General features: G+C 53.5%; 2 protein-coding genes across 2 annotated transcripts; one reads left to right on the top strand and one right to left on the bottom strand.

Moving 5' to 3' along the window:
- Positions 1–7,203: 7,203 nt before the first annotated feature.
- MIND_01420700 (uncharacterized protein) lies at positions 7,204–8,623 on the top strand (the record flags this gene model as incomplete). Its single annotated transcript, XM_037370594.1, has 8 exons — positions 7,204–7,214; positions 7,273–7,671; positions 7,728–7,747; positions 7,799–7,885; positions 7,933–8,055; positions 8,112–8,181; positions 8,228–8,433; positions 8,481–8,623. The coding sequence occupies 8 exons, from the start codon at positions 7,204–7,206 to the stop codon at positions 8,621–8,623; spliced, it is 1,059 nt and encodes a 352-aa protein (XP_037212975.1).
- A 1,132-nt stretch (positions 8,624–9,755) lies between these two features.
- MIND_01420600 (MFS domain-containing protein) lies at positions 9,756–12,112 on the bottom strand (the record flags this gene model as incomplete). Its single annotated transcript, XM_037370593.1, has 14 exons — positions 9,756–9,818; positions 9,869–10,019; positions 10,069–10,114; positions 10,160–10,408; positions 10,453–10,503; positions 10,549–10,569; positions 10,620–10,775; positions 10,801–10,984; positions 11,028–11,209; positions 11,258–11,488; positions 11,536–11,631; positions 11,678–11,750; positions 11,804–12,064; positions 12,110–12,112. 14 exons carry the CDS (start codon positions 12,110–12,112, stop codon positions 9,756–9,758), a joined length of 1,767 nt encoding a protein of 588 aa, XP_037212974.1.
- Positions 12,113–14,228: the final 2,116 nt, after the last annotated feature.

The raw sequence follows: 14,228 nt of genomic DNA, 5'->3' as shown, positions 1-14,228 counted from the left end.
TGACGCGACAGAGTTTGGGGCGGTAGCGGGCGACAAACGGGTCTAGGTGCGTGGAACCTCACTCTCCTGCTTCAACACGCGCGCTGACGTTTTCCCCGGTCTTCCCTTCCAGGGAAGGCTCTTAAAACGTCTTCATACCCTACCATGGAGAAGAGAGTTGGCAGTATGGGTGCGTGTTTAGTCGTCGACTAAGTACTAGTGCTCAGCTTCTCTCTCTAGCCACGATACCTTTTTCACCTTCGCCACAGCATCGCGTTTTTGGTTAAGAAGCTAGTCCGACGGCAGAATCGTACCATTTAGTCATACGTCGCCACTTTCTCGCGCTGGCCACTCGACACATATGTATCCTCAACCTGTATCCGCTCAAGGCCACTGCGATGGCCGACCGCAATATCCTTCAGCCCCTCATTTTCGCGCGACAAGCGCGTTTGAAGGTACAGGCCACTTTTCATGTCAGTTTTTCTGTCTGAAACGTCGTCCATAGATCTAGCTACAACAACAACGAGATCCACTCCAAAGCAACATAACCGTCACCCCCTCCTTTAGCGCCAGCTCCTCTCCCGCTTCGTCAACGCCTGCACCACCCCCCACGGCCGATTGGCCATTTCGTCCAGATATGGCAAGTCACGTGCACCCGCCCTCCAGAAAAGACTACGAGATATCTCCCGCAGCACCGCAGCTATTGCTCTAGCGAGCGTTTCTCCTTGCGTCCCATACCACTCGGCTCCCACCCAGTTCTTTCTGGCCTGCTATCCGAAGGCGGAGGCCGCTGTTCAGCACGTTTTCGCTTGCGGTCGTTTGGCGGGGATGGTCGATATTTCTTTATCGAATGTCGACGTACGCGTCGGGTGAGGTGATTCGGGGTGGCGGGGCATTTGGGAGATGGTATTTTTCACGCATTTTGAAGGATTAGCATATGTGTGAGGAGTTACTTGCTCCGTCCGACTCTACTTACACTTAACCAGGATGAAGAAATCTTTTGTTCGGCTTCCTCTTCTCCGATCCCTCCCTTCCTTACCCGTTTCCTTGCCCCCATATTCCACCAAATCTTCTCCTTGCCCCAACGCGAGGGAGGACTGCATTTGCCGGAGAAGATGGGCCCACCTTCTTTTCCGGTGCATCAACATGCGCTTAGACGATGTGTTGCGGGTTGGCCAACCCCATTATCTCGGGGCATACAGTACCAGCTGTATCGGCAGCAAAGATGGAATTGTACCCAGCGATGACCCCTGCTACTTACTCGCACTGATTCCTTTCGACACTAATACTCCTCTCCTCATCCATCCCCGAGTTTTTTTTGTCATTATTTGTTTTATTTCATTGTTTTTTACTACGCTACACATCCATATGTCATGATCTTCGAATACAAAGCGCATTAGAGGAGAGTTTGCACAAGCTAGATAATAACTTGTGTCCTTGTAACTTACTCGGAGCCCCAATCGGCTGCAGAACACTCTGCTTGTCGAGCAAATCGGAAAGCATCTTCCTCGACACGCAGCATGGCGGGACAACTGTGCGGCTCAGACTTGTGGCCCAGATCGAGATGGGAAGTAGCAATAATGGGTCCAAAACGACTGCAGAGGGATAACGCGAGGCCGGAGGGTCCAGACGGGCGAGGTTATACGCAAAGATCTGGGGTAGTGGTGGCTTGCAAGATGGATGCAAAGTGCAAATGTGGTCGTTGTCGAAAACGGTGTCAACGAAGCCCTTCTCGCCGATTGCGGTACCTGGAAGTGATTGAGCGGCGCAAATAATGTCGAATAAGATATGAGTTGCAATGGGTAGAGGCGTAGGCCATGAGCCGCAAAGTCGTATGCGTGGGCGGCGGCCCTACACCACGATATGCTCAGGCTCCTCAGAGTTCGGGCCATCTCATCTCCAGGCGATGTCCTTGCAAGGCTAAGTAAAGTGAATATAAGCAAGGAGGAACATAACGAAAGAAGATTTGGATTTGAGTCCACAGATACAAAGTCCAAACGTGAGGTAGGCAACACAAAGTGGAAAGGACAGTGAAGCACATGTGTGGTAGTCAAGCCGGAGAAATAACTGATGTACGCTTGAAAGACGGTTTGCTCGACATAATTCCCCCGTGTCCAGTCCAGCTAGATTCAAGCTTGCGACATATAGCCCTCGAGAGCGTCATGCGGAGGACCAATTGCTCGCTACAGATGTCAACGAAGCATGTCGTTTGTGTCGCGCCAACGCAAACACTGATAAATGGGCTTGACGACGGCCTTGCAGGCCCAAATATGAGCTTTGGATTGGACGGTATGACCTCGAGGGAAGGACGGTGTCGCCAAATGGTGTCGGCGCTAGAACAGGCCTGTTGATTGAGGAGAGCGGTGATGGTGCGGAAGGTTATTGAGGGTTAGGAAGATCGAATTGACGTCGATAGTTTGCGCGAGAAGCGAGGCTAATACAGCCAAGTTAATGACAGTGTCCCTCCAGACATGCCTAACATCCTCTTCTTCATCCAAAGAGTCGGAGTATACACCTGTGTTTCCGCAAATCTCGCTCCTCGCCCTTCTGACAAAGCTCATGCCGTCCGGATAGACTGCGCCGTAAACGCGTCTAACAACGACCTAGCGCGTCGAATAGTGGGGCGGAAAGAATTGGGTAGCGTAAGGAGAGTGTGATGGAGGTGGAGATACGGTCAATATAGCGCTAGGTGGCGCGTACGCGGCAATACTTCGACGTCTGTGGAAGGGATGTCGCGCACGTGACTTCCATTTTTGGACGAGGCAATCTGGTGAGTGTGGATGGGGAGGAATGTTGCGAGTAGGTGGGAGAAATTGCGTGCACGGTCGGTTGATATCGCTTTCGAGGGCTCGACAGTTAGTTCGGGAGCGAATAGGCTACTAGATTGGCGTTTGGAATTGGCACAGGGGAAGAACGAGCAATGTCTTGCCAGGTTATTGGCTGCTTGTGGGTTTTTGAGACGCAGCCAGGTCCTCGGAGGCTGTGACAACTAGCTGTTCCCAACTAAAGCTCTTCCTCCGACACAGATATTCTTGTATTCTTGTCATTGGGCTTGACTGAGTCGGATAGGCTGAGGTAACATGAGCAGGAAGAGGGAGTAAGTAATGCAATTCAGTAGAGAAAGTGCCGGAAAACGCACCACAACCACCGACAGCTCGCTTTTCCCCAGGTCGTCCCGCTTTTCCCCGTTTCCCTCCACTCCGCCTTGCACAGGAAGTTGGAGGCCTCCACCTGCTGTCGGCGCGTCACTGGTCCTTGTCATGGAAGCTGCGGGTATTTTCTGCCAGCACAGGACTTGCAAGTTGGCGAGATTGAATGTACTGTCCCCGTTGTAGTCATCGGACGGGGATTTGAAGGGAATCTGTGCAGAAAGAGGGTCAACGAAAGAGAGGAAGACAAGGTCGTGCTTCGACGCACCATTATCACCAGCAATTCACGATCCAGACACGTCACACTGAGTTCCCGACCCACAAGAGCCTGCGCCCATCGCTCGTCGGGGCACTAGTGCCGCAGCATAAGGCAGAAAGAGAGTCCGCTGAGGCGGAGTAAAGTCAGTGAAACGTTGCGTGGCGAACCATGAGACACACCTGGCCGCTCGTGTGGCTAGTGAACGATGAGTATGTGAGTAGGGAGAAGGGAGGGAAGCGCTCCCAGGGCCGGAAGGGCTGTGGTGAAGGGGCGGAAGAGGAATTTGTCACGGATCACACTTCCACCATTAACCGCCATGACAAACTGCTTTGTGTGTTCGTTCCGCCCGGAGGCACTTGGCCTGCCTTCTGCTTCTCAAATCGAAAACCTCCGCTCCATAACTCGCTCAAATCATCCAACCCCTCCGGATATTCCCACTAAACTCGATGCGGTGGCTGCGACCATTGCCGACTATGACGCTCACCTTGCTCAGCTCGAAGAACTTGTTCAGACGGCCAAGGAAGAACGTGCCCGAGCCGTCTTATATGAAGCTCAGTGCAAAAGCCTCCTTTCGTCGCCTATCCGCCAGCTTCCAATCGAGATTCTGGCCTGCATCTTTGAGCGCTGTGTGCTTGTGCCACCGACAGATATGTGGAGCATCGTGGATGAAATCAAGGACTCTCGAGATGCGTTGATGAAGACCGTTAATCAGAACCTTCACTCTTATGCAAGTGAGTTCAATCTGCTGGAAGTACCACCACGCAATCATCGACTTCGAGCCTGTCGCATCTTGAAAAAAAAGAATGTCCATTGACACGATTCGACGCCTTCTTGCTGTGCACGCCAGATTGTGCCCCTCGACTCCGTATTCCCTAGCGGCCTTGGCGCTGTTCACACTCCGAACAGGTGAGTTGTGCTGTCTGCCGCCGACACATACCATTCAAGTAACAATTTTGGGTCGTTTAAAACTCGTTTTGCCTCCGAGTCGTTTTGCCCATTAGTAACGATATTTCATTTCAAAACATCACAAAACGGCGGCAGGCAACGGACGGTTACCATGGAAGGTGATCAAGGTCAGCGCCTGGGGTGAGTCCGGTCACCGGTGACACAGTTTATTCTTAACCTCCAATTCACCATGTCGTCACTATCACTAGTATATAGCTCCAGCTCCGACTCCCATCCCACACTACTCTTCATCCCCCACTGGCATGCGCTTCACCGAGCTTTCAACGACCCCCGGTCTCTACCACCGTCAGTACTGTTCTTCTCCGGTAGCTGATACTGACGAGGAGTACTGTAGGGGTTGCGCGTGCTCTGATCGTAGTCTTATGCACGCTCGCGACGCGGCTGCCCGACATCATATCCCTGTTTGTGTTCCCCAAAGACATGGTCTTCGACAACAACGATGTGGAGCAGCGACTCTGGCGACTAGGTTCGTGAATCGTCAACGTTCTGCGAGTCGGGCGTGGCCCCGTCCAGAAGCTGACTCTCTCTCTTAGGCAACGCCGTCCAGTTCGCCACGCTGTTCTACGCGCTGCTTCTGCTCTATACCCTCGTAATCCTGTGTGTTCACCTGCACTCAGGCTCCGAGCTGCTGCATCAATAGCATGCTTATCCTCAGTCCACAGGATCAGATACGCCGAGCTGCCCCACCCCACACAAACGCTGTCCCGTGCCGGCCGGCATTTCCTTATTCTCAAGGGCCACGCTTTCACCTGGATCATCTGCGCCACGCCCAACTTGTACTTTCTGCTTCGCTCTCCGCCGCAAGCCCTGCAGCAGTGCGCTGAACGGTGGCAGTGGTATCCGTGGTGTCTCGTCGTTGTGCAGAGCAACCTGGGGCCGTCCGCCATCACCGTCGCGTGTGGGACGTCTTCTACTCTGAGAACGGCTGGAGATATCGTGGTTGACAAGATTCTAGTGTTCTGTGCTGCGACGAGCATCCGCCACCATGCCATGGCGTCCCACGGCGATACGCCACGGCTGCTCGAGCTCGGAGAAGTCCACCCCGTGAAAAGGCAGGTCGTCCGTGAAGCGGGGATAACAGTGCCGAATTGGATGATGGCGCATGTTGCTAGCGCTGGCATCCTCAGAGAAGAACAGGTCTCAAGTAATGTCATCCTATAGGAAATTCTTTGCCCCTTGTGTTGCTTGTAAACTGGCTCTACTAGTATTTGGTCGGAGTCAAAAGGAAAAGTTCAATTATAGGCGGATGTAGTCAGATGTAGAGGTAGAAATACGTTGAGGCATGACAGTTTTGGTCGCGGCGGTAGCGTAAGGGGAAAGATTAGGACCAGTCCGACTAGGTAGTAGGCCACAGTCCGGACGATACGCATCGACTTTTGTTCAAGTTGTTGTTTTGTATCGCTGACTTGCCTGTGGTCTTGACTATGCCAACCAGACAGCACAGTTGATACTACCATAGACTGGCGCAACGTTGACTTACTCGATGGCGGGTTCTTCGTTGCGAGCCAAACAAACTGCTCTCATTGTCGGCAAGGTGTGTTTCGTGTGGTCTTGCCGCGTTTGACGATGCTGAGTTGTGTTAGTTTGCATTCGACAAGCCGCTTGAGTCAGATTGGCAGTCGGGTGTGGTATTAGGAAGCTGGCGTTGGCAACGTTGCCGTCTTGTGCAAGGTTCGTGGAAATTTGTCTCCTTGTTGTCGAGATCCCTCGTTATTTCTAGCGGCGATTTGAAGATTTTTCAAGGCGGCGGGGACGGGAAACGTGCTTCGCTAGGTTGACAAACGGCTAGAGCAGTAAGTCAGTGTCGTAGACCAGTGTAGACAGCTTCGACCCCCTCACGACCCTGAGCCGCCGTCGTTGGCCATGCGCGCGCGGCCTGTTTCGGGCTGGCGCAGCGAGTCGGCATCACTGCTTGTGGCACTGGTGAGTCTATTGTCTTTTCTTTTAAAGGCGCTTGTGCTTACCGCTGGTCCGACTCGTTGAAGCCGCCACTATATTACTGACAACTTCCACCCGACAAGCGCCTTGTGCGGTCCTGCTCAAATATCAGCTTCAAATTTTCGCCATTTTGTTGAATGCTTACCTTGTTATAGCGCCGTTCTTGCTTGTCCCCACTGTCATCGCCGTTGTGCCCGCCGACCACAAGCTGGAGAAGAGGGTAAGTCCAATCTCCATCCAGAACATGTCTGCTTACCTTGCATAGGCCCTCGACCTCCGCTCGAAAGCCAATGTCATTCGCAAACCTTCAAGTACTAGTACTCGTTTTGGCCGTTGACTTCAAGTTGTACTTGGGCTGAAGCAGAGGGTCGGCATCACTGCGGCTTGGTGAGTCTTTTGTTTGAAGACTCTTGTGCTTACCGCTTATCCGACATATATGCAACCTCCAAGCTCGACATGCACGCGTTCTACAAGGTGAGCTTCACATCCTTACCATTGTCTTGAACGCTTACCTTGTTATAGCCCCGTTCTTGTTCGCAGACCTTTAAGCAAGCCAGGTTAGTACTCGTTCTCAGCCCTTGACTTGTACTCACCGGCCAGCCGCGCTCGCTTGTCCGCGCCTTCGAGTTCTCGCAGACTCAAATCCACGACCCACTCATTCATGCGAATCATGCCCGTTCCCTCCTCATTTTGCTGGGCCACTACTCAGCAAACGGTGCGGGTGACATATCGAATATCACCATTCGCGCCTGCTGACCGCCCCACAGAGGCGCGCGCTCGACAACGTCTACAAGAACCTGACAGTTAGCAAAAGACGCGCTATGGGCGGGCGACAAACGCACCGTCCTCAACCCTCCCCGCCATCGAGATGCTCACCCTCGTTCACAGCCTGGCCGCCCCATCCCGCTCGCGATGCCCAAATGGTGGGTGTCCTAGGCCTGCTCGTTTTCGAGATTGCGCTGACAAATCTTTGCTTTCAAGCGTTGATTTAGCGGGCTCTGAAGGCGGTGGGGCCGGAAAGCGTGGCTCAGGAAGTGCCAGAGCCGCTCTGCAAACGGCTGGACGGAGTCCTAGTGGCATGCTGGATACAGATTCCGCGTCTTGCCCGTTGAGCGGTGGCCCGGCAAGCGATCGAGCGCGGCCTGTTGCGGGGTTCGCGGCCGTGCATTCAGCGCTGTTTGAAGCGGGAGGCCGTCATGTGGCCCGTGCAGCTGGGCGGGTCCGAGTCGGGGAAGTGAGAGGACCGGAGAGAGTTGATAAGCGACACGTGCCGTCGGGTCACGGGCCCGACCGGTCGTCGCTTACCCTTCTGACTTCACCACCACCACCGCCGTTGTCGTTGTCGTCGGCGCTGCCCGCGCGCATCAGCGTCTGCGCATGGTCTTTGAGACGACCGCTACTTTGGGCAATGCGTGCGCGCTGATGCCTTCAGATAGCTCGGGCCTGGACACTACAAGTGTCGAGTTATTCTTGAAACTTGATCGGGCTGAGTACTTACCCGTCTTAGCGCCCGTCGTCCACCGCCCTTCTCCCACCCACATCATGCTCTCCCCCCGGACCTCCACCCTTTCACTGTCCCCACGACTCTACCATCGTGAGCGCCACAACTTGAAGGCTACGAGTAGATTAACCACATTCTAGATGTCGCGCGCGCCCTGGCCGTGTCGTACATCCTATGCACCGCCTCGGCGCAGCTGCCCATCCTTTTCGCAATTGCTCGCCATGGCAAAGCCGTCGACGACACATATGTGAACACACATCTCGGTCCGTCCTCCGCATTCCCGAATCCCCCGCCCGCAAACCCTGACACTGTCTCCCAGCGGTGCCATTGGTATTCACGATTCTCACCCCCATCTACGCATCATGCCTCGTTTACAAAACAACCCTGTGGTATGCCCACCGCATCTGCATAGCTCTTCTTTTACCCCGCGCAAAGGATCCGCCCCGCCGAGCGCCCCGACCCGCTGCAGTTTGGCACCATCAACGTCCACGTGTGCCTCTGGCTCTGCTGCGGCGTCGTCCCCGGCCTGTGGCCCCTCCTCCGCGCGCCGTCAGAAGACATGCAGCAGTGCACTAAGCAATGGCCGTGGTGTCTTGTCCTGCTGCAGCGCAACCTCGCTCCGGCAGCCATCTGGATTGCCTGTGGGGCCTGTTTTTTCTACCGCGAACTGCTGCTGAGCCCCTCTCAGTGCTATGCGCGTCGATAGGCAGCTACCAGCCGGGAACGGAGTATTATTTGTTGCCTGCGTGGCGATATTACCCGGGGGGAAGGGAAACGGACGGCGACGCAGTGGACAAGACCAAGGTCTTTGGAAAGCAGGTCGATTCATAGGCAGATGTAGAGGTAGGAATACATTGAGGCATTACAGTTTTGGTCGCGGGGGTAGCGTAAGGGGAAAGATTAGGCCACGTTCCGTACAATGCGTGTCGACTTTTGGCATTGTTTTGTGTCAAAGACTAAGTAGTCTGAATCCGACTCGTAATCTTCAGCGTCAGCGCCATAATAACACTCTGCACAAGGCGGTCAGCTTAGAAACCCGCTGCGAGCACGCCACACACCTTTGCCATGCAACCTGGGCCGCGCGCGGTACCCGGGGAGGGGTAAAGGGACAAGGAAGCTCATCGCAGTCGGGGTGTTGACGGGACGGGGTCTACATACTGCGAGCGTGTCGCAGCGAGCGCACGGGCATGGTGATGTTCCCATAGCCGCCCCTTCTACTAGTAACGGGCTAGCGCAAATGAATGAGAGCGGAAGGAAGCACGGGTGGAGTGGAAACGCACGATGGCCATCCGCCTCGCGCCAGCGTGAGCCCTCTTGCTCCACTCACTGTCTCCATAGATCTCGTCTTCCCTGTTCTCACTCTTCACATCCCCATCTTTGCGCTTACCGCGTGCTAGAACCACAGAGGCTAACGATTGCGCTGCGGAAACAGCCTGAGACCCGACAGGCCCGTTGTCGCTTACTCCATGAGCCTGAGCCGCCGTCGTTGGCGTTGCGCCTGATCGCGCGCTGTCTGGCCTGGGCACTGCCTATGGGCTTGGTGAGTCTGCTTTTGTTTGAACAGGCTCGTGCTTACCGCTTGTCAGCGTCGCCACCTGTACCCTGGTCGGATACATCGATGCCGGCTATAACTAGCTCAGAAAAGCTTGAGCTGAGTGATATAAGAGGCGAATAGGTCGTTAGGATGCTGCAATAAGGGTGCCGACGTGTCTGCAGGCTGGGAACGCTCCAGGTGGTTGTCGTGGTCGAGAAGAAAATTTGTCACCCATCACATGACACATCTGGGGTTTATCTCCAGTTCCCGAGTCAAAACAAGGCGTGTCGCCTGACGCTCCCAGATTACCACATCTAACCTCCTCTTTGTCATTTGCGGCCCTGCGGGCGTTCATACCCTGCGTCTTTCGCGCCAGATATGTGCAAACCTGAAAAATATCAACCCCCCTTCAAGTTGATTCTATGTGGGTCATAATCCATTATTTTCAGCAAGCTCCATCACCATCGCACGCAGCCCCATCTCCTCCTCAAGCTGCGAAGAAGCCATATCAGCATCTGTCAAGCCGCAGAACAACAACGTACCTCTCTCCGCCTGACGCGGTCCTCTCTTCCTGCGTCCCCGCCAAACACGCGGTCCATATCTTCGAGCGTCACGCCCGCTGTTTCCGGCACCGTATAGGTGGCCCACAGATAGGCCACGAAGCACGCTGTGGCGAATGTGAGGAACGTCCCGCTGGAGAAGTTGTCAGTAGACGGTGATGTCGGCAGAAGAAAGGGCAGACGCAGGTGAGTATTCCATCATGATTGGTGTTACGAGCCCGATGAAGACTGAAGCAGGTCATGAGACGCAACACGGTAGACATAATGACGGACAGTTGTTGCTCCAGTTGGAGGCAGTTGATAGAGCCACTCCACGGCCGCGCATCGACAGCGGGAAGACCTCGCTCGGGAGGACCCATCCAATGGGTCCAAACGAGACGCCATATGCAAACGTAAATGTATATGTAGATTGCACTGGGAAAGTTTTCAGAGGGGCTGAGGCGGAAACAAAAGAAAGCCATACGCAACAGCGGTCCATGCGGCTATTGCATGCGAGCTCCAGTCTGATTGGAACTGCATTACCTGGTCGGCAGTCAGCATTATATAAGAGAAAGGAAGTTCAGCACTGACGAGGACGGCAATGATAAGATGAGAGGCCGCCATAAACGAGCTACCACCTTTTTCGCGTTAACTACATGGATAGGGGACGATGCAGAAGTAACCTCTTAACAAAGGCTTGCGTCCTGATTGCAGGGTCAACAGGATATATAAACAGAGCAAAAGAGACAATTACCAACTCGGTCGATATATATGACAGCGGGTCCAACAGCAATGAACTGGACAATTCCAATTCCCCCAGAAACAATCAGCGAGATAGTTTCGCCTTTGAGACCAATACTCTTCACAAGAGTGGGACCATAATAGAGTAATGCATTGATTCCGCTCCATTCTAAGAGTCATATCAGTGGAGAGACGCAAAAGAAACTGTAGCTTGCGTTGGAAGAACATCATAAGAACCCCCACCAGCGTGCGCGGGCGGTATTTCTTGGAGAACAACTGCCGCCACGCCGAAAACTCGTTCTGGGCACCAGGTTTGGGCGAATCCGAGTTGGATTGGGAAATCAAGGCTGCTTCGACACACATTTCGAGAAGCTCAATCTAGAGCCAGGTCAGCGACAGACCTCAAGAAGCAAGATAAAACCTTTGTGAGCACGTCATCGCGACCACGCAGCTTGACCAAACTGGCTTCTGCTTCGTCATATTTGCCTTTCAGCACAAGCAATCTAGGCGAAGCGGGAAGAAGGAACAACGCCCCGAAAGCTAGAAGGACTCCGGGGCCGATTTGGACACCAAGCGGAATCCTCCATGACGCCGAACCTGGGACTGGAGGAGAAATTGAGTATGGAGTCAAATGAAACGACCACCACATACTATTTCGCGTGAAGAACCCAATCCAGAACCCGACAACAACTCCAAGGACGATCGAGAATTGTTCGAGCGCAATGAGCGAGCCGCGTACTTCGGGTGTACTGATTTCCGATATATAAAGTGGTGAAAGCATGCTTAGAGCGCCGACACCAATGCCGCCAACAGCGCGACCAATGAAAAGGTCTGCAAGTGTTCGCGCGAATGTTTGGAAGAGCGCGCCAATGTTGAATATGACTAGCGACGATATGAAGTTAGACGGACGGAGGTTACCGTAAACATACCACAGGCAATGAAGATGGAATGTCGGCGGGAGTATCTATCGGCCAAAACTCCGAACGTGAGAGCGCCAATCAGGGCGCCCAGTTCAAGAACAGCAGCTGAAAACAGTAAGGGCCGGTTATGAGCGAAAGGTAGAGCACGCACTGAGAGCGCCTTTCTGCAGCGGTGTTATTGGCCATCGGCCTACAAAGTCCTCCATTACAAGTACATTGGCAATCTGGAGAGAAGAAGAGTTAATCGATGTATATGAAGCAGAAGGTTGGGACACACCACGCCCTGGTCATACCCAAAGCTCAGCCCGCCTATGGACGCGAAGACCGCACACAAGAAGGCGTAGTAGTTGTGCCACAGTCCAGACAGCCCGGGAGGGCCATAACTGTAAGTGTACAAGGAGTCTTCAGCGACTTTCAATCCAGAATCCGCGTTTGTTTGAAGGGAAGGGAGCAGGCAGCTATGTGCTGTGATTTCCTCGTCGGATTCGCGGGGGAGAAGAACGGGGTCGTTGTTGGGAAGGGGTGCATAGTTGCTTGGCTGGAAAGAGTCAATGTAGGTTGATATAAAAGAGCCGTTGCTCACCATAGAGCTGGGATTATAAGATCGTAGCGTTGCTTGAGCTGGCTGTCGAGGAAACGGAACGGGTTGCTGGCCGTGGTATTACAGAGTACTGAGTACAATGTTAGGCGGGTCCGTTGTGAATGAAGGGAGAGAGGGAGACACACGATAGAGAAGAGAGATATGTATAAGATAGTGAGTCGTGAAAGCAGCAGGAAGACAGTGTGACCAATTGTGACCCGAAAATATCAGGGGTTCTTTCCTCCAGCCACGACGCATGTCCTTCTGGCATGAAGATGGCCCAAATGCTCATAAATCCCTCGTATCTCACTCACAATCACTGCTCTTGCCTCGTATGTCTGCTACCCGTCCGACTCTTTTCGCCTTGCTTTGCCTACCTGGCGTTGGTTGGCGCTGAACCGCTGGTCCTTGCTCGGCGTAAGACGTGTATTGCGAGACCGGGAAGGGCTAGAACGAGGCTATAACCAGTGCAGGATATGGTTCGGTTGGCCAAAAGGTGTGTAACTTCTTGGTCTCTCCCGCACTCATTTGCTAACTTTTCTGTAGCGGCAAGCTTTCTCAGATATGCCTCAGACTAGAAAGCGGACATAAGAAGGCTTCTTCCGACAACACACCATTGACGATGAACTAGTCCACGATGGCCCTTCCCACCATTTCGCCACCTTGCTGGTTGCTGCGTTAGAGCTCCACCCGTATCGGGTCTTTGGTATGTTTTCCAGTCGCTGACCGTATACACAGACTAACCCATGCCTGCCAGCTGATTTTTTCGAGATGGTACTGTCGATGACGATAGTTCGGGAGCAAAGCTTCCCTCTTCACGCTCACCATGGAGTTTCGCTAGTGGGCCCACTGAGCCATAGCCGGGTAATGAAGTCGGTGAGTTGGGTCGTATCGTAACTGGCGAGTTCTCATAAGTCGTACAGTGTTTCCCGCAGGCTCTCGTTTGTTTTTCGACAAATTTGCGCAGTTTTCCGTGGACGGCCCACGGCTGCCTCGCGTTAGGTGAGTGCTATCTACTGCTGCAGTATCTCGCGCTCACCTTCTCCTTCATAAGCTCCTTGTTGTCGACGATGAAGAGCATGCACTACTCTTCCCCGCTCGACAGAGTCCCCGACTCCAGCCCAACAATCAGCACTCCTTAATCTGAAGCTGCTTGCCCTCACCGCAGTCACCACAGCACTCTATCACAGCGCTCTACGACGGCAAATTCTCGCCCGCAAATACGAGTATTGTCTCATTGCGCTCGCGCGCGCGCGCGTCAAGTTTGGTTGTCCCGTCTCCGTTCGGCGGGTCGTGTCAGCGTTGTGCGGCCGTTGGCACTCCTGAATGGGGCGTGTTGCGCGCGAAGAACGCACTGTTCTCGTGATATATCCAAGTTGTCAAGGTAGTTCGTCGCGTCATGTTGTTTGAGGACGCTGACTCACCTTCTTTACTTGAAGGTCGTGCTGCTGACTCGTGCAGGAGCTGCAGGATCTGTCGCCGAAGACAATCCCAAAGTAGTCTTCAAGACACTGCTGTTGTCAAGCGAGCAAATGGTAAGCAGGTACCGTCCAAGTCAAGGAGCCGCACTTATCTTTGTGTATTAGCAGCTCGCTCGCGACTCTTTCAAGTTCGTCACGCTACAAGTAAATGTCTTTCGTCTCGCTTCACGCATGCTTACCATTTAATAGCATTCTAACAGACGGTTAGTGGTGTTAAATCCTCAACAAGTCCAATATACTCACCTTTACCGCCGATAGCAGTTCATTAGTCTGCACTATCCTGTTCGCTCCCGTCCTTTCGCTGACCTTGATTTCCAGCGTGCTCGACGAGATGACGCTGTTGTTGCCGTCCTTGCTCAACAAGGTCAGTGTCTCGCTGCCAAGCTGAACAACACTGACTGTGCTGGACAGCGCTGTCGTCGCAGACAGTGCCGAAACGATAGAAGATCGTGGCGCTCCAGTGTCTCACCGCAATTGCTCCCTTTTCAAAGCCGTCGTTCTCGCCCGCCGTCAACGTTCATGACAAGAACTAAAGAAGGGCCGCTGACCAGCGCATACCGGCAGGAGAAGACAGCGTCCGTTGTGCATTGAATCATTGTCCATTAAACTAAGTAGTAGTCAGAGGAACTACTTATATTCGT

This window comes from Mycena indigotica, assembly GCF_014461135.1.
Source record: "Mycena indigotica strain 171206Taipei chromosome Unknown Mind.scaff0019, whole genome shotgun sequence".
Taxonomy (NCBI): domain Eukaryota; kingdom Fungi; phylum Basidiomycota; class Agaricomycetes; order Agaricales; family Mycenaceae; genus Mycena; species Mycena indigotica.
This window is presented reverse-complemented; position numbering and strand designations above follow the sequence as displayed.